The sequence below is a fragment of the Lynx rufus genome, unplaced genomic scaffold, assembly GCF_022079265.1.
Source record: "Lynx rufus isolate CCGP_SWC_20201006 ecotype Redwood Valley unplaced genomic scaffold, mLynRuf1.p SCAF_5, whole genome shotgun sequence".
Taxonomy (NCBI): domain Eukaryota; kingdom Metazoa; phylum Chordata; class Mammalia; order Carnivora; family Felidae; genus Lynx; species Lynx rufus.
Genome location: NW_025814867.1, coordinates 10,185,173 through 10,209,572, shown reverse-complemented (window position 1 = coordinate 10,209,572; position 24,400 = coordinate 10,185,173). Strand labels below are relative to the sequence as shown.

Sequence of the window (24,400 nt, the reverse complement as noted above, 5' to 3'; positions counted from 1 at the left end):
CCAGTGGAAGCAGGCATTCACTCTACAGCACTTGCTGCTCCAGAAAAGTGGACGAGACAGGGAAGTTAGCTGTTCTGAGGGAATTTCCTGGGACCTAGTAGGGTCTAGAGTGGGCCTTGGCCCTTTTGGTCTGGGCTGGACCTTGGCTCTGTTGGTAGGGACGTTGGCCATATGGGTCTGGGGATGACCTTAGTTCTGTGGGTGTGACTGGACATTGGCTCTGTGGTTATGAGCTAGACCTTGGCCCTGCAGATCTGGTGGGGACCTTGGCCCTGATCGTCCTCTGTTCCATGTACACCCGTTGAGCAACTCCCAGGTAGCTGACTAAACCAGAAAGTCAGTGTAACCAACCACAGATAACAATGGGCCTCACCCGGCATCTGCCAGAGTGTCTCTCCCTGCCTTTTGAGAGCCAGTGTATTTAAGGGTAGGTACATGCAGAGGACCAGTAGGGAATTAACAGCCAACGGGAATTTGGTGTCCCAAAGGCCCTTGGTCACTATTGTGCCTCACTCCATTCTTTGGCCTTTTCTGTCTAAAACAAAAAACGACACTGAAGGGAAGGACTTGTATTGTGAGGAATAGAAAAACACACCCAGCCTGGCTGAGGTTCAGATGTGAAGGGGCAGCTTGCCCTTTGGCAGGGCCATAGAGAAGCTGATGAGTTCCAGGGGGAAGCAGGAGACCTTCCCCTCCCCAGGAGCCTGTGGACACAGGGGTGATTCCCTCTCGCCCAGCCTGCCCCGTGCCGTCTCTTTGCTGTCTCTGCCAGCTTGCTCAAGGCCTCGTCTGACTGCCAGCCCCATCTCTTCCTCAGGACTTCTTAAATCCAGTCCATGCTATGCAGTCACCATTTCTGGTTTCCAGTGTCAAATTTTGAAGAGAAAGGTCTGACTGGCCCAGCATGTGTGTTTAGACCAGGCCTCAAGGGACAGTCTGCTGACAGCTGACAGACTGGTTTTCCTTTGGCTGGATTTTTAGTGATTGCTTTAATTCTGTTTTTTTTTTTTTTAAGTTTATTTGAGAGAGAGAGAGAGGTAGAGACAGACAATGAGCAGGGGAGGGGCAGAGAGAGAGGGAGACACAGAATCTGAAGCAGGCTCCAGGCTCTGAGCTGTCAGCACAGAGCCCGACGTGGGGCTCGAACTCACAAACTGTGAGACCATGACCTGAGCTGAAGTCGAATGCGTAACTGACTGAGCCACCTAGGCTCCCCAATTCTGTTGTTTTTTTTTTAACTATACTTCTTTGCATAATTTTTTAGTGATTGCTCAGGCAATCACAAAATACATAACTTGTCACAGGCTACTTAGAATTAATATTTTACTAGTTCAAGTGGAACAAAGAAACTACCACCATATGGGTCCCTTTACCGTCCCCCATAATAGTGCAACTTTTATATGTATTATATCTCTATATATTGAAAATCCCAACAGATAATGTTATAATATTTGCTCTCAATCATTACACATATCTTACAGAGCCTAAGGAGACAAAAATAATCTATTATATTTACCCAGACATTTAGTATTTCTGTCCTTGCCCATTCACTGCTGCTCCCTTATCATGGGATTGCAGCTTCAAGAGTGGGGCTTGGGAAAGAATAGAAAGAAGAAAAAAAAACAACAGAGGATTTTTCTTGTTTTCTCTGAGTGCCCCTTCCTGCCCCTTAGACCAGAAAGGGCTTCTCTTGGACCTCTTCATGACATCTACTTCCAGGATTTATGCTGCTTTTGAGTCCTGGAAGGAAAGCATAACACAGAAAACTCACTGCTGGACCATGTGTCCTTCCAGGTCTGGTTTCCATCCCTGTTCTGAGCCTTTCTCCTGAAGTGTCCCTAGCCTCTGCAGCAGGTAGGAGGAGGCCAGGGGCAGCTGCAGGCCTGGGCTGAGTCAGTTTGAAAACCATCAAGCACCCTTGTATACCTTCCACCAGTTGTCACTCTCAGTCCGTTCTAAGGCACATGACAGTTGTGTTAAAAAAAACAGGCCTAAGAAGGTGTCCCTGCTGGTTACCCACTGCTGGAATGTCGGAAGCATTCAGAGAACTTGCAGACCATCTGACCAGACCTGCGTTGCGCACGTGGACAGGGGACTGTGAGGCTACCCCGTCAGTCAGGAGCTGAGCTGAGCTAGCTCCCATTGCCTGCCATCTGCACGGCCCCATACAGTTCAGATTCCCACATTCACACCCTGCCAGCAGCTTCCTGCCCTTGCCCACTGTGTTCTAGCTACTCTGTCCTGCTCAATGGGCCTCAGATTCTCCAAACATATTCCTTTCCTCCAAACATGGACCTTTGCACTTGCTGTGTCCTTTTCTTAGAATACCCTTCCTAGTTGGGAACGCTCTTCTTGATGGCTTGATCCCTCACTTTTCATTCATCCAGGTCTCTGTTCACACGTATCTCCACAGACAGGCCTTCCTTCCTGACCACTCCGTCTAAAATAGCATCACCTCCATCCCTCTCATCCCCTTGCCCAGCTTCATAGCAGGCAGTCCTCCCAGGCACTGGAATGCATATTTATTTGTTTTTTATTATCTGTCTCCCCTGCTGGAATGTAAACTCCATAAGTCTGTTTTATTCACTGTTGAATCCCTAGTACCGAGAGTGCCCAACACTTGGTGAAACTCAATAAATATTTATTAAATGGGTGCATGCCTCTGTGTTGGTTAGCTGTCACCACAAAGCTTTGTGTCAGAAACAACCACATAATCTTGGCGGCATTCGGCAGTAAGCATGTATTGAGCTCAAACATCTGGGGTTAATTGGGGCTCAGCAGATCTAGGTCGAGCTTGACTAGGGTGGGTTAGCTTTATTCCACGTGTCTCTCTTCCTCGTCCTGGGCCCAGCCAGCTGGCCTGGCTGTGTTCTTGTGGAGATGGCACGAGTGAAAAAGGGGGGGCTTTAACTGCACAAGTGCTTTTCAAGCCTCTACCTGTGCCTTATCTGCTAACAGCCCATGGCCAAACAAGTCATTGGCTGAGCCCAGAGTCAGACAGGCATAAGGGGGTTGAGGGGGGCACACACGATTTGCCGGAAGGCACAGAGCACAGGGTATGGCTGTGTAACCGTGTCACTGAGGAGGGCATGGACAATTGGGGCAATAAACTGATATCCCATAGAATTAAAACTCTGCTTCCGGATTTTGTAATTTCCTGAATGGCTGCCTTTCTACTCATCGGAGTGGGGTTTCAGGGTGCCTACGTGTGCAGTCACTCCCCCGAGCCTCTGCCCTTTCATGAGGGTTTCAGCTTTTCAAACCCCAGGGCTGTTGGTAGTGTGGCATGAGTTTGATGTGTGGGCCTGTGCTTTTAATTGACCTCCCAGTTTTCCTTCACTTTAGGGACAGCCGGTCTGGCCGGGGATGTGATCGCCACCAAAATCGTCGAGCTGTCCAAAAAGAACCGGGCGCTGATGGCAGAGTCAGAGGGTGCGAAAACCAGAGCGAAGCAGCTGAACAATCGCATCCGGGAGCTGGAGCGGGAAGTGAGGGGCCTTGGTCACTGCCGCCTCTGGAGGGGACTCCCAGGACCCTGGGCCACTCCTCCAGAGAGGGAGCCACACTTAGATGCTTTGGGTCCCTCTGAAGGGCTTGTGGGTCAGTGTTCGCTAAGAGTTCCTCAGTCTTTGTCACGTCCTGAGAGGGCAAAGTGTGTCAGGAAGCAAGGGGGGCACAGGGCACGGGGAGGCAGCCGGCATGGCGGTTAGGACGCCGACCCGGAGCCTGACCACCTAGAGGTGAATCTTAGCTCCAAAGCTGCCTTACTTTGTGACACTGAGCAGGCTATAAACTCACTGTGTCACATGACAGTAATAAGAGTACTCACCCTAAGGTTTTCTGAAGATTAAGTGTAAAATGCTTTGACCAGTGCCTGGCAGGTAGCAAGTACTAGATAAATGTCTGTTAAATGAATTAACAGGGAACCTTGTGCCAGGGCACTCTAGCAGTTGGTCTCACTTTTGCCCATCTTCCTCTTTCTGCTGCCCCCTGCCCTCCCACAGCTAGTCACAGACCCCTCCAGTCTTGCAAGGACACAGCCCAAGCAGTTCATGGTCCCTTAGGAGCTGGAATGGAATCCATATGCTAGAGAAAACCTACGTAGCTTCCTTATATGGCTGAAGAAGCTGGAGCTTAAAGAGGTTAGGGGGCTTTCTCAAGTCATACAGCACGTGGTAGTGCTGCATCGCAAATCCAATTCTGTTGCCCCCCGAAATTCTCCTCAGTTGTTGTGGTAAGGCATTGAATGAGAGCTTCTTTATTCTATAACAATTTGTTTGAGATCCATCTCAGGCTCTGTGCCAGGCCCCGTGGGGGGAGCAAAATAGGCGTGGGCCTTGCCTCCTCAGAGACAGACCCAGCACCGAGGGCCTCGTAGAGGAGTAGGTACACACAGTGGGTCCATGGAGGGTAGGAAGGGGCCACACTGGGAAAGGGGGGATGGGCCCCCATGCAGAGGGCCCAGCAGATACCAAGACTCTGAGTGGGGAAGAAAGTCTGGGAGGAAACCCATGTGGCCAAGAGTGAAGCAAGATGAGGTCAGAGACCACACCCCCAGCCTTGCCAGACACAGTCCGGTGTTCGTGTGAACAACTGGGAAAGCATTGAAGGGTTAGTTGACTGTATGCAGTGCTGGGCTTGGCTACAGGCCATGAGCCCATGTGGCAGGTTTCTTTGCGTCTCTGACCCTGTCTCCTCGTCAGTCACATTAAGTCCATAGTCCCTTTATGGTACGCCTCCCAGACTGTGGACAGAACTCTGGGATACAGACCACGGCTGCAGTATTATTATGTGTTAAGCTGTTAGTGAATCTTGGTGCTACTCTAGTGTGTGGTTGGGCAGTGAGGCCGACAATCGATTAAACCCTCTCTCATCGCAGCAGTTTGTAGAGGAGAGTTCTTCCATTAATGGTCCTAAAGTGAGCTGAAAGGTGAACCACACACCCGTTGCGGCACCAGGGCACTGCACTCAGGCACGGCAGTTGCCAAGCAGAATCCAATATTAAGTGCGAGATTTACTTTTCAGCTGCAGGCGGCCCAGGCCAGGCTACCAGCCAAGGCGGCCACCGACGTGGGAGCCAAGGCGCCGAGGGCTCAGATGGGAGACAGAGCCTTGGTATGAATTCTTTTCTGTGCTGGGGAGTCTGGGAGGCAGCCGTGGGCCTGGGTCTCCCGTCCTCTATGTGAGTATAGGCGCCTGTGTCCAGGGTCCACCTCCGTTGCTGAGCCAATGCCCACCATTGTGGCATCCTCAGAGCAGCCATCAGGGAATGAAGTCCATGGCCTGAGGCCAAGAATGCCCCAGTGGAGGCCAGGTCTAATTCTGATTCAGTCCCTAGAAAGAACAGGAGGGGTCTGAGGACCCTGGAACCCTAGAATTTGGGGACCAGCAACGAAGGCCTTGTCCAACTGGCCTCCCACTCTCAGCCCAGCTGTGTCCTCTACAGCATTCTCACTGGGGAGACATCCAGCCTCTATCTTACCCCAGGGACAGGGAGCTCACTAGTGCCCAGCACTGTGTGTTGGTGGGGGGGACATTTCATATTGTGAGAAGTCTTCCCTTTGTATAAAGTAAAAGTGACTATTGGGAATGGCGGCTTGTCCCTCAGATTCCATTTTGCTCAACCAGTGTGTAGGGCATGAAACCCAAGAAACGGAAATTGCAGGCCCGTGAAAGGAAGGCAGTCTGACCCTGTGGGTTACCAGGGGGGAGCATGGAGCCCAAGGCAGACAATAAATAGCATCAGAGTCTCAAGAACAACCCAGGAGGCCTCTCCAGGGGTTTTTCTTGGGAAGCCAGACCAGTTGGAGATAGAGGGAGCCAAGCCTTAGGACTCCCTGTCCAGTGTTCCTTTTCTAGTCTCACCTCCCTTTTGCCTACAATGCAGAGTAAAGCCACCTCATGCCTTTCTTGAGGAGAATTAAGCCCTCAGTGTATAGTGGTAGGGCCCTAGGTTCCAGGAGTAGAACCTAGTAGAGTGAAAGCTAGTCTTGTATAAACCTGTCTCATTGGTGGGAGGGCTCTGCCCTTGGCAGGGGCTGTGCTTATAGGGCCTTTCCTGGCCCCAAGGGACACTGTTCAGCTTCTCCTGCTTTATCCAGAACACTGAGCACTTCCACGTCCCTGACTAGTCTGCCACTGATGAAGGACTGCTTGATTGGTCACTTGTTGAGCCCTGTGACACAGGGAATCAAAGATACGGCCTCTGTCCACAGGGGAGCCCAAGAGGGGAGATGAGCAGCCATATTGAAGGAAGGAGGGGGACAGGGCCTTCAGAAAGAGTCCCAGGGGCTCAGAGTTCACAAAGAGAGCACACCATGCGAGGCAGCTAGGAGGTGGGCTGGAGGAAAGTTCCTGAGGTGGGCCTTGCTGGAGAAGGAGGATGGAGGAGGGCCTTCCAGCAGGAGCTGTGCAATCCGAGGCTGAGAGTCCGAGAACCTGTTCTGTTTGCTAGCTGGGTGTCGGCTGGACAACGTCTGGCTGCAGCCCACAGCCCGAGAGGGGAAAGGGGAATGTCAGCCAAACAAGGCTAGCGTGGGGTCACCCACGGAGGGAGGCCTTGACTGGCAGCTGGAGCAGGAATTTCAGCTTTGCTCCGTGGCCGCGGGGAGCCTTGTGGGCTTCTGATACAAGAGTGGGTGGTGGGCCGCAAGCGTCAGCTCAGCAGTAGCCTGTGCTTTCCAGGGTACCTCTGATCAGAGAGACGACAAAAGCAACACCCCCCTCACTGGACTGTTTGGGGCAGCCCCAGCCTGAACCACACTCCAGAGGCCTGCATGCTCACTCCTCATTCTGGCCCCCGTGTGCCAAAGCACATTCCAGAGTGGAGCTGAATGCCTTGTCTCCACTTGGCACAGTCAGCATGGGGCTTCAAGGGCTGTGCCCCTCGGACTACATTTCAGTTATTCCCTCAAAGAAAATAGCCCAGGGAAGGGGAGGCTTATACCCATACTCAAGTCCCCCACAAAGCCTGTGGAATTTCACTCTGGCCTGAGTAGCCCTGAAATGGCAGGGGGCGGGGGTGCAGCTGTCCAGGAGGAGAGGACTGGGGGGCTTGGCAGAGCAGAGGGGTGAAGGCTGTTATGCACGCGGGCCCAGCCCTCACTAGGACACTATCTAGCTCTCAGCCCCCTTTGCCAGCTGCCCCCTCAAGCCAGGCTAGGCCCCCAGCCCTCACACTGCTCTCTGTCAGAATCTGCCCCAGAAAGCATCCTTTACGTGCATTATCCTATCGACACTCATGGCATCCTGGAGGCTGGTGTTGTATGGCCCTATTTTACAGATGAGGAAATCAGGCTTGGGGAGGGGTGTCTGTCATTGCCTGGGTTCTAGATCTGGGTCCAGGATGTGTCCTCTTTCCATGCTCTGAGCAGGGTCACAGCCATCACGTGGGACACTCATAAATAGAGCTCCTGCACCACCACCAGGGCCAGTGGGGGTCATGGCACCCAAGACCTGACAGGCAGGGGTCACTTGCCAGCCTGGGGCAGATGTAAAACAGCACACAAGCAGGGAGAAGGATGGCAAGTAGCCAGACAGGGGGAAGGACACACACACACACACACACACAATTTTTTTAAAGGTACGTTTGCGTTCTGTGTAAGTTCCCGGTTTATTCTCTGTTCACATTTGTTACTCTGTTTAGCCTCATGGTGGAGCTGCGAAGAAGCAGGACAAAGAAGTATTTTTATACCCGTTCCACAAACGAGGAAACCAGATGAGGCCAGACTTCTCGGGCTGTGTGTCCAATTCCTGTTTCCTTCACCAGTGGTTTTCACCTGGGCTGTCCAGAACCTCTGGGGTCCAGGGAACTTCCCAGACCCAACTTGCGTGGCTCTGCCTTCCATGCTAGTGTTCACAGGAGGTTTTGTGTGTGGCTGCTGAGGAAAGATCAGAAGTCCACTGCAGCCCCCGCCCTGCTTCCCAGAAGTCCAGCTCACCTGGTCTTTGGGGCAAGAGCAGATGGTCTTGGCATCACTGCCCGATGGGACTTTCAGCCCACTGGTGATGCATGGGCGCCAGAAACAGCTTCAAGTGGGAGAATCAGCTAGTGCAGGGGAGGGACCAGGCTTCTTCTAATCTGACTTGTGCCAAATCCAGTCGGCTTTGTGCCCTTGAGCAAGTTACTCCCCCTCTCTGGGCCTCATTTTCACTACTTATGGAAGGGGTTTGGATGGGCTGACCATGGAATCCCTTTAATGCCAAACTTTTTTGAGTCTCAGAAACTTATACTGAAGACAGAGAAATGGGCAGCGCATTTTTTTAATAATTTTTTTTTAATGTTTATTTGTTTTTGAGAGAGAGAGAAATAGTGCAAGCTGGGGAGGGGCAGAGAGAGAGAGGGAGACACAGAATCTGAAGCAGGCTCCAGCCTCCGAGCTGTCAGCACAGAGCCTGAGGCAGGGCCCGAACCCACAAACCGCGAGATCATGACCTGGGCCAAAGTGGGCACTCAACCGACTGAGCCACCCAGGTGCCCCTGGGCAGCACATTTGAGAAAAATTTGCATCCAAATGGTTTAAATCAAACATTACTAAAAAAATAAATAAATAAAAGACACTGCTGAGAGTTCCAGCAGGCAGTTTTCATGGTTGCTGCAGTTCTGCAAGCCGCAGAAATGGGAGTCTTTGGGGGTCAAACTGGGTCCTTATTTCTGTTTAGTGAGTTCATTGCCAGGAAAGGGAGCCCCAGGCCCAAGCTGATGGTTCCGGGGGAAGGAGGCCCCGAGTTAGGATGGTCACCGTCCCCCTGCCAAGTTGAGGTTGCCTTCTGTGCATGAACTAGTCCCCTCTTTATTCTGAGTGGAGATGGTTTAGCTGCAATGCCAGTCTTTGGAGCACAGCAGAGAGTGCCCGCACCTAGGAGGTGTCTGGGAGGTGTGCGGCCTGCGGGCTTCCTCCAGGGGCTCCCCCTTCTGTGGTCACTGCCTGTGTCCGTGGACGTGCAGTACTCTGAGCAAAGGGCTTGGCGCCCAGGGTTGGGTTGCCAGGATTCACGTCCACGCTCCACCTTCCCCAACCGGGTCTCCCCAGCCCCTTCAGCATCCTCTGCCTGTGCACCTGACAATAGAAGCTGCCTCACAGGGGTGCGCGGGGATTACATGAGTTGCTCCACGTTGAGCACCCAGCACGGTGCCTGGCACACGCCTGGCTGAATGGAGGCTATGATTATTGCTACTATTAGGCAACAAGTGACTACTCTCTCCTCTGTCCTTCCCAACTAGCCAGAGACCCCAGAGGTGAAGGTCTTGCAGGACAGGCTGGCAGCCACAAACCTGAAGATGAGTGAACTCCGCAACCAGATCCAGTCGGTGAAGCAAGAGCTCCGGATGGCCCAGAAGGTATTTCAGAGCCAGCAGTCAGGTCTTCCTGTATGGCTGGGATTGGGAAGAGCATGGCCAGGACAATGGGTTCCATTCAGGGGCAGCAAGTGCTTGGCCCCATGAGCATCATGCTGCTTGCTCTGGGTCAGGTTCCAGGTCCAGGAACTTCCTTCTGTCGGCCCTTGATATTGACCATTGGTGAGTGGGGTTGCTGGCTGCCTGAGGGGCCCTCGTGGTGCCCTCGTGGTGCTCTCCCTGCCCTGGACAGAGAAGGACAGTGCCTTCTACCCAGGGAAAGTGCTACAGACTTTCCTTATGCTACGTGCACCCTAGTAGATCCCGGGTCTCTCCTTAATAAGCCACCTTGGACTTGGAAGCCTGCCAAGACTTGCCTCCTGCCCTCTGCTGTCTGTGATATTAGAATATGAATAGGTTGTTTGTGTATTAAAGGCCCCTTTCAAAGAAAAATACTTAGACTTGGGATGCAGGCCCAGCTGGTTCATCATTTATTTTTATTTACATAGTGAATTCTCTGGCATTTGTCTTCTCTGCTGGAACCACTCAGACTAGCCAAGATTTCCAAAACAGTGTTCTATTGTGGAAACAAGCGCCGGAGACCGGGTGCGCTAGATTGGGTTCCCGTGACAGGCTTCAGAGGGGCTCTGGGCACCAGCTGGAGCGTTTTGTGTCCACCTCAAAGCCTTGAGGTAGGGCCTGCACACCACCGTTCAACAGCTACAATGTTGGGCCCTTCTGGAACCAAACACCCCCAACTGACGTTCGGTAGTCCTCCTCCTTGCTGTGCTCAGACATGGCCCCTCGTCGGTGGCTTCTTACAGAGGTCAAGGCCCTGTGGCCATGTACTTCCTGTATCTATGCAGAATGATCTCAGTTTTCAGTGACAGGTGAACAAATTGAGGAAGCAGATTTTGGTCAACTTTGCAGTTCACTCATCCCAGAATATGTCAAGAGCAGAGAGGGCCGCCTCTGGGCATTGTTGGCAGTCCCTTGTCGGCTGTAAGCATCGCCAGGAAATGCTGGGGCCGGTGGGATTCCTGCTTTCCCAGGGACAGCGGCTCTGAGAACATGGCCAGCTGGCCCGCGAGGCAGGAGGAAGGTGTGTAGGCGGGGGCAGGCCCTCTGGGAGCCCCATGCACCCTTGCACTGCTCCTTAGTAGGAAGGTGCGTAGGCAGGGGCCAGGCCCTCTGGGAGCCCCATGCACCCTTGCACTGCTCCTTAGTAGGAAGGTGTGTAGGCGGGGGCCAGGCCCTCTGGGAGCCCCGTGCACCCTGCACTGCTTCTTAGTAGGGCAGCAGTATTAGGGCTCTTGTGGGGCCCTCTCTCCTGGCCTCACTCGAAGGGCCTGCCGTTTTCAGGTTTTGACCAGTGAGGTTGGGGAAGATGTGAATGTCCAGCAGCTCCTGTCCTCTCCTGGGACCTGGAGGGGTCGGGCTCAACAAATTCTCGTTTTGCAAAGCAAGGTGAGTGTGCTTCCTCTGGGCCCGAACAGAGGGCTCAAAATGCCCCAGAAAGGCTGACGCCGACCCACATTAGAGGCACAGAACCCTAAAAAGGCCTTGAGGCACTACAGAGCATGCTTGCAGGGCTGCGTCGTCTTCCATTCTCCCCCACCAGCCTGATTTTAATTTGTTATTTAACGAACAGGCATTTATATAACACTTACCATGTGCCAGGCACTGGCGCTTAACAAATGCCAAAACCTTTGATTTATTTTACCCTAGGCATATTTTCTTCCCTAGTTCATGTAAATTTGCGTGACTGTTATCCTTGCAGGCTTTTTCCAGTTTTGTCCAGATGCTTGAGGGCTTTTGAAAGTTTCAGTTACCCAGTAAAGACTTAGCCTTACCCCCCTCTTTATGTTCTAAATATTTTGGAGCATCTCTGGAGGCTAAGAGCTGCGACTCCAGAGCCAGGCTGGCTTGGCTTCAAATCCCAGCTCTTGAGTCACCAGCTGTAATGGCCTTGGGCAAGTTCATTCTTGTCTCTGTGCCTCGGTTTCCTCATCTGTATCCTGTGGATAAGGATAGGAGCCACCCCACAGGCTTGTTGGGAGGACTGAATGAGTCTATATGTGTAAAATGACCAACACAGTGCCTGGCATGGAGGAAACACTGTACAAAGGTTAGCTGTGGCTATTTTCCTTTTTTGCCTTCAAACCAAAAAACACAGGAGTAGGTGTGTAACTTCTACTATTTGCCAAGCACATGGCCTGCACCCCCAGGGACTTTCAAGTTCACAGTTCCTGGGTGGCTTTTGTCCTCAGGGCCTCATGGGGATCCTTGAAGCCAATACGAAGGTGCGGAAAGTCTCCAAAACACTGCAACTAATGACCAATGCGTGGCCTTGGGGTTCAAAAGACCCCAGTTTGAGTCTGCCTTCAGTTCCTGGTCTATAGGTTCAGTGACCTTGGGTAAATCACTTCTTCGCTCTGGGCCTCTCTCTCCTCACCTGTAAAACGGACGGTGTTGTGGATTAAATGAAATAACATTTGTAAAGCACCCAGCACAGTGCCTGGCCATAATAAGCACTCAGCACGTTTGTCGTTACCATTGTTAAGCTGCATAAATAAACGATTAAAAGTTTCATACTGTGTTCTCTAATGCTTAACTGGAATTACCACACATTGCCACACGAGGGCGCTGATGTGTGCTTTCAAAAGCATGCTGTGGAATCCTAGTCAATTTTGCCCCAGCATAGGTTTACCCAACTGTGTTCCATCATTTATGTATCAACATGGAAAGCAGGGTTAGAAGGACCCTAGGCATTATTCACTTCAACTCCAGTGCAACAAAGCCATCATTCTGTGGGGTGACCTCTACCTGCCACTGGCCAAGAGCCTATGAGTGCTGGACTGTGAGCAGTGGCCCACCCGGGCCAACTTGGGGTTTCTCAATGTTGCCTAATCCTAAAAATCACCCATAGCAGGTGATTAAAATGCAGGTCCCCAGGTCCTTCCCCTGGAGTTCTGACTTGTTGGTCTGGAGTAGGCCCTAAGATTTGTCATTCTAAGGAGCATCTTAGGGGTTCCCAGGCTCAGACAAGTTCAGGATACTGAATCCTTATAACTTTATACAGGGTGTACCCTTAGGCCCATTTCACAGATGAGGGACGCGAGATTCAGAGAAGTTAAGCAAGCTGTGTACATTCACACAGTTAGTGAGGATCTGAGCGGGTCTCTCAGCTTTTAAACGCCATCCTCCCTCTGCAACATCTCCTGCAAGTGGCCAGGAACCCGTGGCCTCCCAAGTCTTGGGTGACCTGTCTGTTAGAGAGTTCTTCCTTGTACTGAGATCCTCCAACCTCTCTCTCCAAGGTTCCTGGAGCCACTCAGCTGCTTCTTGGTCTCAAATAGCCTCTAAGGGATGGAGTGATTTTTCTCATTGTCCAACTAAATCCCCCTCGCGTCCTCCCCTGTTTTGCTCAAGATGCCGCCTCAGGTTCCTCCCCCACCTCAGCGCCCCTCATATGGGGTTTCTGCGTCCATCAGACCCTCCCCTAGTGGGATTTCCTGTTGCGCCGCAGGACAGCCCCTGAGTGGTTGAGTCTGTGGGTGCAGACCCACTGTGGAATGACTAGTTTACCGCTCTCAGGTTCGTGAGCTTGAGAAGCAGTTGGGACAGACCCGGAGCCAGTCTGCAGGAACATCCAGTGATGAGCCGTCTGTCTATCCAGACCCAAGGAAGCTGTCTGCACAGGAGAAAAACCTGCTGAGGATCCGCAGCCTGGAAAGGGAAAAACAGGAGGGCTGGGAGGTAATGACGTCCAGGGAGGAGGTTGGTCGGGCACGTGGCACCGGGAGAACATAGCCACCTCCGCAGGGCTCTGAGGCCCATGCATTCATGAGTTCTGAGTCACCCCTTACAGGCAGGAGACACCTGGGGTTTGGGGCACCTTAGTGCGTGTTCCTCACATCCTGTCAATCCAGCTTGACACCCTCAGCCCATTTCATGAGCTTTAGGTGGCCCCATCCTGGCTGTTCTGGAGATGTTGGACCTGAAATTGTCACTGTAAAACGAGAGGAGAATGTCACGGCCCAGAGTGACGACCCAGGGACAGCATCAGGTGGGGCTCAGGGGAGGAGAGCTCCAAGCTGTGGGGAGGCGGGCAAGCTGGGACCAGCACCACACGCATCTCACTGGCTGTGCTGGGAGTGGCAGAAGCCAAACTCTGTCAGGCTTATGCGACAAAGAATGTATTGGCCCATGTAGATGAACAGTCTAGAGGTGGTGTAGCTTCAGGCACAGATGGATCCGGGGATCTGGGGACTTGGTCTTAACACTACTTTTTCCAGACAAGCTTCATTCTCTCCTGTGGGGACTCCTGGTAGTCCTAGTTTCTATCTTCCAGCCCATCCCCCACAAACAAAGGGCTTCTCCTCCCCAGTAGTTCCAACAAAGTCCCAGAATTAAATGTCACTCGGCTAGCTTAGGCCATGTCCCCATCCCCGAGCCAGTCACGGCAGTTATGGTACAGGATGCTTTGACCGGCCAGCTTCAGATAGATCCCCTCCCCTGGGTCTGAGAGATGAGTCAGCCTCTCAAAAGTGGGCGTGAAAGTGGCGAGCGGGGCTTTCTCAAAGTAAGTAGAGGAAGTAGCAGGTGCTGGGAGGCTGGGCACGCCCACTCCTCGGCACTGGCCATGGGCTTCTTAACAGTGAGGCCTTACCTTTCCATCAGGAGACTTCCATTTATGAGTGCCAACTCTGGGCTAGGCCCTGTGCTAGGAACGTTGTGACCATCGCTACGTCATACCCCCAGCGTCCTAGATCATCAGGTGTGAGGAGGGAACAGTGGGACTGGAGAAGCAGGCAGGGCCAGGTCCTCCTGGACCTTGTGTGCCGGCCGGGGGGTTAGGCTTTTGTCTTGAAGGAGGTGGAAAACCACCAGAGGGTTTTAAGTTGTGGAGGGACGCAGATTGCTATGCATGTGGGGAAGGTCACGTGGTCAGGTATAGGGGGCTAGGTTGGAGGAGGTATGGGAGGCAGAAGCAATAATCCACTTGAGACATGACTGAGGACCTGAGCCAAGGCAGTAAGACTATAGCCAAAGGCCAGACACCTGCAATGTTTGAGGGTCGACTTCACAGGTCTCAGTGACGGGATGGGGGGTGGGAAGCAGAAGGGTCATGAAGGACTTCCAGTGAGTGTCACAGGTGGGTAGAGGAGACAGGGAGGAGATTCAAGGGAGATGGGGAGCTGAGATTTGAAAATGTTGGGTTGGAGGTACACCTAGCTCAGACTTACACATTCACCCAGAGCAGAGTATGTTGTAGTTGTTGAACCAATCACAAGCCACGATGCGGGTAGAAGGAATCTGTTTCCCGTGTGCACTTCCTCTGCCAGATGCCCGCTAGAGGTGAGGTTGCAAAGATCTGAGGCCCATCATCTCCTACTATTTGTCATTTCTGTAAATCACGTGCACAGGGATCTGAAAACACCTTCCCAGTGATAATTAACCCTCAAGACCAAAGCAGATTATGCCACCTAATGCCCAAACCCTCCTCAGTGTCACAATCTCGGCTCCTGACGGTTTATCTAATCTGGACTCTGTCCCCTCACTCGCTGTGCTCTAGTCACACATGTTCTGCCCCGGGGCCTTTGCTCTTACCCTCATTTCCTCTAGTCTCTGCTCAGACGCCACCTTTTCAGAGAGGCCTTCCTGGACCATGCCATTGTCTCCCTGCCCCCCACCTCTTCCCTTCCCCACTTTTCAATAAGCACTCCGTCACCATTTGACATCTGTCTCCCCAGCTAGGATGTTAGCTCCTTCGGGAGAAAGACTTTGTTTTGTTCTCTGCTGTATCCCCAGCACCTATAGTAATGTTAAATACATAGTAGGCCCGCAGGGAATGTTTGAGAGGGGAGGGGAGGGGATGGGAGGGGAGGGGAGGGGAGTGGGGGAGGGGAGGGGATGGGGGGGGAAAACTCCAAAGGCGTGGGCAGCACTTGAGTTGTCACTTTGTAGCTCATGCGAGCGGGGCGCAGTCCAGGCCTACGGTCGGTCGCACGCGGAGCAGTGGGGCAATGCAGTGGGGCGGCACCTACTCATCCAGCTCTCGGTGGGGTGAAGCCACTTCAGTTTGAACCCTGGGCTTGGTGCTGTTCACTAAAGCATGGCTTTTCTCTTTCCTCAGCTCGAGCAGGGAGTGAGAGGCGGGGGCAGCCAGGCTCTCTGGAAGACACAGCCAGAGCTGGCGAGTGTTTCCTCTCCTGTCTGACCCAGGCAGAGCCAGGGCAGCTGCCTGGACACCTGTGTTCTGGGGCTGACGGAGGAGCGCTGTCACCCACTAGTGACATCTGTCACGCACCAGGGCAAGGGCAGGAGGCTCTGGGCCCACCTGACACCTCCGAGAGGCGAGGGCTGGGGGCCAGGGCACCGGCTCTGGGCCTCACCTGTGAGCGAGAGCCAGGGACCAGATGTGGCCGAGGTCCCATTCAGCCCCACTGCTCATGACTGTACTTCCTGATTACAGAAACTTGTGGGGGAGCGGGATGGCCTCCAGAGAGAGCTTGAAGAACTGAAAAAGAAGTTTGAGGGCATGAGGTCCCGGAACAAGGTGCTATCAAGCGAAGTGAAGACGCTAAGGAGTCAGATGGGGACCCTGGTGGAGAAGGGCAGGCATGACGATGAGCTCATCGACGCCCTCATGGTACGGCCCAGCCTCTCGGGCCCGGCGAGAGCCAGGCCAGGTCTCTCAAACACGGCCCCCACCCTGCCCAGAAACCCATGGCCCAGCCGCAGCCAGAGTGAGCCCTCTCTTGCCCCAGAATGCCACCTGCGTAACCCAGAAGCCCATCGCCCCCACGTGGGTCCCAGCCCCAAAGCCACGCCCCGGAGACAGGAGCAGCAGAGGCTGCCCGAGCATGTGGACAGGTCGTTTTGCATGGTGCTGGTGCGGGCTGTGGTGTCTGAGCCGGCCCCAGCCGCTGGAGCTGTGGAGCCCAAAGAAGGAGACATGGACAGGGAGGAAGGAGATGGCATATTACACCCTGGGTGGTTTTTTCAACGAGGAATGGGAGGGGCAACTGAGCGGGAGGCCAAGAAACTCTTATCCATGTGGCAGCGTAGAGCCCCTCCCCTTCTGGGCACCCGGGGTACACGTGGTTCATAATGGTGGGCCGCCAAGTCAGCCCCTAGGGTCGTAGATTATAATCCCATTTCCCACACGGGGAAACTAAGATTCCAGTTAGCAAAGTCTTCCGGGACTATACGCCTGAGTGCAAACCAGGTTGGTCTGACCATAAAGCCTTCCTTGATTAGCAAGTCCGCACTGCTTTCCTGATTCTAGCCTGGTCTTTTCTCTCTGGGACCGAGGCACCCAGAGGTTTTGGTCTCTTGGCTCCCAAGTTGTGCCCCAGGCCCCTGAGGTGGTCATGCCTGGCTTGGCCGGGGTGCGTGGGGGCACAGGTGCTGCTTAGGCACCACCCTCGTCCATAATAACTTCACCAGGTGGGGTGGTAGGTGGAGCACAGAAGACCTGAGCTCTAGGCCCGCATCTATGGACACTTTGCTGTGTGACCCTGGGTCAGTTGCACCTCCTCTCTGAGCCTCAGCTCCCAGTTTTTAAATAAGGTGTAGAGCTGGATGTCCTCTGAGGTCCCTGTGTGCCACCATATGTTACTGCAGATGGCATGAGGAAAGCTGCAGACAAGCCCCAGCCCTGCCGTTCAGAGCAGTGTGCCCTTGGGCTCTCTGGGCCTCAGTTTCCTCCACTCTGAGTTGAGGACAGCGGCCCCTTTCCCCATTCCCCATCACTGACCTGTCCTTTCTGATGGCCTTCGGGTGAAGCCCCCACCCTAGTAGTCTCCTGGGAGCCTCTGCAGGGGACGGGGCCTTGGTCAGGTGCTGAGGGATCCCTGGCGAGGGGTGCAGGTACTACCTTCAAGGCCATCTCCCAGCAGGGGGAAAGGGTTTCTTTTTACCCAGGTATCTCCCACACTGGCTGAGGGGCCACCCTCCAAGCTGCTTTCTGTTGTCCTGAGAGCCCCTTGGATGTCCTTGGCCCAATCTCAGAGAAGGAAGTTGAGGACAGGAAAAGGCCATGGTTCCCACCTGCCTGGTTGAGCCCCGCTGAAGGCAGGCAAGGAAGGTGCCTTTCCTGCTTCTTAAGGGAACAGGGAGCATCCCACTATCAGGTTCCTGCAGGAGCAGGGAATGGATGGGGGTGGGGGGCGGTCTTCCCTGCCTGCCTTGCCCAGGGGTCATGGCTAACCCCGTCTGTCATCTTCCCTCCTGCTTGGCCCCCACCAGGACCAGCTGAAGCAGCTGCAGGAGATCCTGGGCAGCCTGAGTCTGCAGGAGGAAAAGACACGGGCATCCCAGCTCCTCCTGGACCAGCAGGTCAACAGTGAGGCTCAGCGGAGCAGCAGCCTTGTTGCCCAGCTGCGGGCCATGGTGGCCGAGAGGGAGGCCAAGGTGCAGCAGCTGGAGCTGGAGATCGGGCAACTGGGCGTGCAGGTGAGTAGGGCGCTGGCCTGCCTCGGCCCGCCATCCATTTCCAAGCCCTGGCAAGTCCATCCACCATCCAGAGAAAGCTCAGCAACTGCCACTTTCCACCTGCCTTTCCTCAGGCCTCGCCATGCCCTACCTGGCTCCACTTTGGCCCTCTGCTTCCCTCTGGCTTCCCACCCATCCCCACACACCTTTCCTCTCCTTCCTCTGATGGTCTCCCTTCTCTGCATAAAACCTGTCTGGGGCTCCGCGTCCCCCTTGGCCTCACTCGATCCCCCAAGGTCCAGGCTCCTCCCAGCTCCCCCTCCCCCTCCCCACCTGTGGCCTTCACCCTCATGATCCAGGATGGCGGCTACAGTGCCAGGCTTTACATTCCCATTCCAGGCAGCAGGATGGCAGAAAGGAAGCCACTCTCCATCCAACTTGCGAGGCCCCACGTGATAAGCAGCTATTGCTGCTACCCCCCTCCTGCATCTTCTCTTTTTAAAAAAAATTTTTTTAATGTTTATTTATTTTTGAGAGAGAGAAAGACACAGAGGATGAGGAGGGGAGGGGCAGAGAGAGGGAGACACAGAATCCAAAGCACGTTCCAGACTCTGAGGTGTCAGCACAGAGCCTGACGTGGGGCTCGAACTCGCGGACCGTGAGATCATGACCTGAGCCGAAGTCTGACGCTTAACAGACTGAGCCACCCAGGCACCCCCTGAATCTTCTCTTCACCCTTCCCTTCCCCCACACTCTGGCCATGTGGCCACCGTTTAGCTCCTTACGTGGCCCTGCTTTGTCCCCATTCCAGGCTTGTGCACATGCCTGAAGCATATGCCTTCCCTTCCCTCCGCCACTACCACTGCCTGTTCAGTGGTCCCCGGCCTTTAGGCCCTACCCAGTCATGAGCTTCTCCAGGGAGCCCCAAGGCCCACATTCTGTGTTCCATGCCCTTCCTGGGCACTCTCCCAACTCCCCGGGCACCCCCAGGCCAAACCTTTGTCACCCTATGTGATCATCTTCCTGTTTCCCCCTCTAAACTCCTCCTGAGGGGGCACACACCATGGTGCCTCCTTGCCTGGCACAAGACTGAGCCCCCAGTGTGCTCAAAAGCGCTTAATGCTTGTCTAATGAGGGGGTTCCTTAGAGTTGTACCTTGGTGGGTGCCTTGCTGGCACAGCCTGGGCTGCTAGGGGTCAGGCACCGTGGAACCGTGGACTGTCTGTGACTCCTTCCTGTGGTGGTGGTGCTCAGAGGAGAGGGGAATTGGTGGCCTCTGGGGAAAAGGATTCCATGACAGGCACACAAGTCTCCCCGTGGCAGAGAAGCCTCACAGCCAGGGTGACTGGGACAGCCAAAGGCATGTCACAGAGCAGCCCTGCCTTTCGTTCCCAGGGATCCAGGTCCAATCAAAAGTGTGGGAGCCCACGAGCCCCTCAGCCCCAGCCTCAGTGTGGTGTTGCCTGGGCTTGGTGGTTTGTCTCACAGCCGTCCATCCGCAGAGGCCAGGGTGGCCTGGGACCTCAGAAGTGGCTGTGGTAGAAAATGTTGCAGCCCCTGAGGGTGAAGGCAGGGAGCCCAGGGTTGACCAAGGCCTAGGGACAGAGTATGTGTGGCCGTGAGTGGGGGCATTGCCTTTCAGTCCTCACCCTGCTTCCCAGTGGGAAGTGAAGTCTCAAGGAGCATGTGGGAACATCCCAGTATTTTCACTCCACCACTGTCCCGCCTCCAGGCACACAACACAGAACCAATTCTTACCTCAGAGGTCATCGGCTAATTGGGAGCCACAAGAGAAGTTGGTGCACACATCTCAGGATGGGCAGGACTGGGGGACGTGCCAGGTTGTCTGGGACTCACCCCCAACTATCCACCCCTGATGGCCTGACCTCCTGCTGGGGGTCCTCCAGTGCTCCTTCTTCTGGCCTCACCAGCTATCCAGAAGCCCGAGGTGCCAGGGGGAAAGGGGGCCCGGGAAGCCCAGCCTCCCTCCAAGACTTCTGGCCCTTGCTGTGGCCCCGCCACCCTCTATGGCCCCAGGTGTCTGGAAAGTCCAAGCGTCTCCAGCTGACAAAGGCAGCCAGCCTCAGGTCACACGTGGCATTCACCCTGTGTGGGTGGGGCTGCTCAGAGAGGTGGGCCCACTCAAAGACGTCAGCCTGCGATCTGGCCTGAATCAAAGGCCACGCACTTCCCTTTGGGACCTGAATGTAGAACAGCTTCCTGGCCCGGTCACCACCTCGCTCCATGTAGCTCCCTTTCTGAAGAGAGGCATTATTAGATGTCATTATCATGCAACGAGTGCCTTCGCCAAACAGCCTCCCTTTTCTCTCCTGAAAAGAAGCCTCTTTCATATCCCGTAAAAGCCCCGAACTCAAGCCAAGGCCCCCTCCTGCCTTCTCCAGGCTTCTGAGCCAAAGCGCTGAGCGTCGAACCCATGTCTGTTCCTTGCAGTATCTTCGGAATAAAGGAGAGGGCGAGGGGTCCGGTGGGCCTGAGGTCAACCCTGCTTACGCTAAGTTCCTGGAGGACCCGGGCCAGACGAAGTCCCCGGCCTCAGCAGGTGATCACGTTGGCAGGCTTGGATCTTCTCGGTAAGAAAAAAAGTGGGATAGAGGGGTTGGTAAGTGAATATTAATTATTCAGAAAAAAGGCTGCCTCTGCTGGGAAGCCACGGGTGCAGTTCTGAGATGACTGTGCCATCCGTTGTCCTTCCAATCTGTGGGCCTCTCCTATTCCATTAGCCCTGCGTCTGCAGGGAGGAGCCGGTTAGGCTCCAGGTATTATTCCTGCGAGAACATCTGGTTGCAGCTCCCTGTAATATCCTCTCTGATCTGGCCTTGAAACGCACCTGCTTCTAGGATTCTCAAACAGACCTGTGTTGGATTGCTCAAGGCTATGATGTCTCCTGGTTCTGTCTCGTCTTGAGCAAGCAAGAGTTCTGGGAAGAAGGGCAGCAAATCCACAGGACTGCCCCGCCAGGCTTGCTGTGAGGACCAGCACCAGCCACCTCCTCGGGCTCCCCGGATCCCGGCCGGCCCCTGCTCTCCTCCCAGGTGGGGCCCAGCCGGCCTTCCCGTGGTGATGAGCCCCTTTTGCCTTCACACAGCTCGGTGACCAGCCTGGGCCACACGCTGGTGGAATCTGCTCTCACGTGGCCTTCTCTGCCCAGTCCTCATGGGGCCTCAGCCAGGTATGAACCCAGGATCTCAGAGCCCTCACAGTCCTTCCCATCCTTGATTGGTCGGCCAGTTCTGCCATCCCATCATAAGGAGGGGAAACTGAGGCCATGCCAAGTCAAAGGACTCTACCAAGTTTATACAAAGACATGGAGGGTCAGGGAGGCCCAGTGCCTTAACCAAGGTGGTAGAGCAGGTGGCTTCGGAACTTGAGTCTTGGCCTCTGGCTTGCAGTTCAGTGTCCCTTCCTGCTACCACAGAGTTAACACAGGGACTTCCAGGGCCTGGAGCCCAGCTCCTCTCCTTGTCTTCTCTTCCCCACTGAGACTCAGTCTCTAGGGCGAGAATTTCATGTCATACGGGTTACCACTTTAAGTCACTGATATCCCCTCAGCTCTCTGGCCCCTCTTTGTTGTTAGAATCAAGCCTAGTACTTAAATGGCTCCTTTGTTTTCCTGCCAGCTCGCAGACAAATGGTAGCTTTGTCCTGCCTCTGAGCCCTGTCGTGAGCCCTGCCCACTGTCCACTGGAGCCATGCTCCTGGCGTCAGCCCCCATCTCCGCCCCTTAGGCAGGTCAGCTCGGGTTCCGGGCCAGGCCTCTGAGTGGCCCTAGTCCACATATGACTTGCTCTATGGCTCCGGGCTTTCCTCCTCTCTGAGATGCTGTTTCCTAAGTAGCGCCTGAGACACTTCTAGCCTGACTTTTGGCAGCACAAGGGACCATGGGCCAAGGCCAGCCCTGCAGCGGCCCCACCCATCAGCCTGGGGTCACAAGGGCACTTGGGGGAGAGTGGGCTACTCTGAGTGACAAGATGACTACTTCCAAGTGTGGGAGGCCTCCTGGGGCCACAGGGAGAATGGACAGGCTCCGTCTCTCTGAGGTTTTAGTCACAGTAGCGGGAGTGGGAAGAGGGACAAGACGGCCCTCAAGATCCCTTCCAGGCCTGTGTGGCCATCACCTTTGCGCTCCACAGGGAAGCAGGAGCAGACGTGCTCCTCAGCTGTCCAGACTGCTGACTCTCAAACTTATTTCTTGCACGTTACACAAATATTTACTGAACTCAACCACGTGCAGGCCCTACCCTCATGGAGCACACAGACCTCTTCCCACAGTGACAGGACGAGGAACGTGTCTATCGGGGCCGGCGTGGTGACCGTGATGGGGTATCTGGGAGGAGGGCAGGGGGGAGGGGTCAGTCCCCTTTCTCCTGCAGCTCCCTCCTACACACACCCCCTCACAAGAAAATCGTGGAGGTGGCTTTGACCAGAGCTTTCTGGACTGCTGGGCAGTTGCCAGGTTAGATCCACAGGCACTGTTCAGCGGCTATATAGTTTGAGCAGCAAAGCCTTAAAGTACATTTAGGAGTCAGAACATGGAGGAGTCTACAGTCCGCAGGGCCCATCTCATCCGAGCCCCTCAACTTTCAGAGGGAGGACCCAGGCCCAGACAGGGTAAGAGACCTGCCCGAGATCACAGAACAAGTTAGCCCCTGGGCCCGCACCCCGCCCAGCCCAGCTCTCCGTGTGTCCTGCGTTGCTAGAAAAGCAAACGGAGGATCACCAGGGCCTCGGGGGGGAAAGATGAGGGCAAAGCAGAGAGCAGCTTGGGACTCACAAGTTGGCTCTGGGGGGTTGGGCTGCGGGCAGAGTTCACCTTCCATCTGGGCTCCAGCCAGCAGGTGAGGGGCTAGTAGGCAGGCCCAGTGGCCAGGAGGGGAGCAGTGACGGGCTAGATCAGCACTGAAGAAAACTGACCAAAGTCACAAAGAGGGCTGGGCTTGAGGCCAAGCCAGGAGATGGCAGGAGGGCCGGGACAGGCTGATAGGGAGACGGAGGCTGGGCATGGTAGCCAGACCACTGGCCACACAGGTGCCCAGGACACCCCAGGCCCCCAAGGGCCAAATTCCATAGCAGCCAGCCTAATTCCAGGCCCCTCCAGGGACTGGATGGACAGAGATACTGATGCAGCTCTAGCCTTAGTGAGATCTGGCTGTGCAGCCAGCTAAGTGAGGTCTAGAGACTTCAGCAGGTACAGGAATAGTGGGCTGAGAAGGAGCTGGAGGACGAAGACCATCAGGGCCAGGACGGATGGGGTTGGCTTCCTTCTCTGCGGCTATCTCTGAGGATCCCTGAATGTTCTTCCAGTCCCTCCTACCATCAGAGGTAAGTGTGTGTCTTCAGATAGCCCCTCAAATGACTTCTGCCCTCTGTACCCACCCTGGTCCCCAGGTTCTCGGACTCCCCAGAACAAAAGGGCTGGCAGGCACAAGTGACAGAGTTCAAGGCCCTCTGGCAGGCTGCTGAGGTGGAGCGCGACCGGCTCACCGAGTTTGTCGCTGTCCTACAGAAACGGTAACCCATGGCGCCCAGGGACATGCTGTCATGGGCCTATGTGGATGGGGGTGTGGACGGCCTGACACAAGGGCATCTTTCTTGGACAGGGGCCAGGCCTCATCTGTGACTGGGCCCACCTTCCTCGAGAGTTTGGCTCCCACAATGTTGGTCTAGGGCATTCCCAGTCATCACTTGTGTGCTCAACTAAGTGCTTCACAGCTTTGGGGCCCTATTGTCATTCTTGTGGTTTGTCCTGTCCTATGTGTATCCAGTGGGACTGCTATGTGCATGTGGACATGTGGTGGGAGTCTCAGGGGAGAGGCTCTCTGGAGTAGGTAAATCAGTCAAATGAATCCACAAATAATTGAAATCTCTGACGAACATGGCACCGTACTTGGCACCATTGGGAAATTTGGTGGCAAGACAGAGGCTAGACTGATGTCTGAATTACAGAGAGCAAGAGAGCCGCTCATAGATGGGAGCTGCAACTTCTCTGGGGAGGAAGGAAGCATGTCACCCAAGGCAGTGGACCAGGAGGTATAGTTTTCTGCAAGGGGTTGTCGACAGACTTCCGTTCAGATAAATCAGTGCTCCTTGCTCAAGTGACCCTTTTGGCAAGAATTGCAGGTACTCAGGCCAACACATGGCCCAACCGTGTGACCTCCACAGTGGAAAATATAAAGGGTAGCATGGACTTCTTACCCCAACAGGGCAGGCAGCCAGGGCTCTTTGGTGACAGACAGTAGAAACCACTTCTGGCAAGTTAAGGGAAAGGCAGATTTTTGGAAGGTGTGGGTAGATTTTAAGGGGCAGGGCAGGACAGGAGCCCAAGGAGGGGCTTGGAAATCTTGGTTGGGGAATCTTGGTCGCAGGACCCCTTGGGTGGTCTCTCCTGGGGCACTGGAACAACACAGGCCCAGCGGCTTCCAGTTCTTATTGCCAGCGGGTTGTGGGAGAGGAGGTCTAGATGGCCTGGGTTGCTCTCATGTCCATCCCTAAACACAGGCCAGGCACCTTGACTAGAAGGACCTCCAGGTGCTCACAGAATGGAGGAGGGGCAGTTTGCCACAGGGAAAAATCGAGTACCATACCAAAGAAGGAGTGAGCGGT

The 24,400-nt window shown here is 54.5% G+C and overlaps 1 protein-coding gene across 1 annotated transcript in view; it reads left to right on the top strand.

Moving 5' to 3' along the window:
- The window catches only part of CCDC13 (coiled-coil domain containing 13), a 39,772-nt gene that overhangs the window by 4,134 nt on the left and 11,238 nt on the right, over positions 1–24,400 (top strand). The window contains exons 3-12 of the mRNA XM_047098548.1: positions 3,346–3,488; positions 5,026–5,115; positions 9,224–9,340; positions 10,700–10,804; positions 12,935–13,096; positions 15,816–15,992; positions 17,594–17,800; positions 20,231–20,370; positions 20,886–20,969; positions 23,186–23,308. Of these exons, the coding sequence (XP_046954504.1) occupies positions 3,346–3,488; positions 5,026–5,115; positions 9,224–9,340; positions 10,700–10,804; positions 12,935–13,096; positions 15,816–15,992; positions 17,594–17,800; positions 20,231–20,370; positions 20,886–20,969; positions 23,186–23,308 (1,348 nt within the window). The remainder of the gene's footprint in view (positions 1–3,345; positions 3,489–5,025; positions 5,116–9,223; positions 9,341–10,699; positions 10,805–12,934; positions 13,097–15,815; positions 15,993–17,593; positions 17,801–20,230; positions 20,371–20,885; positions 20,970–23,185; positions 23,309–24,400) is intronic.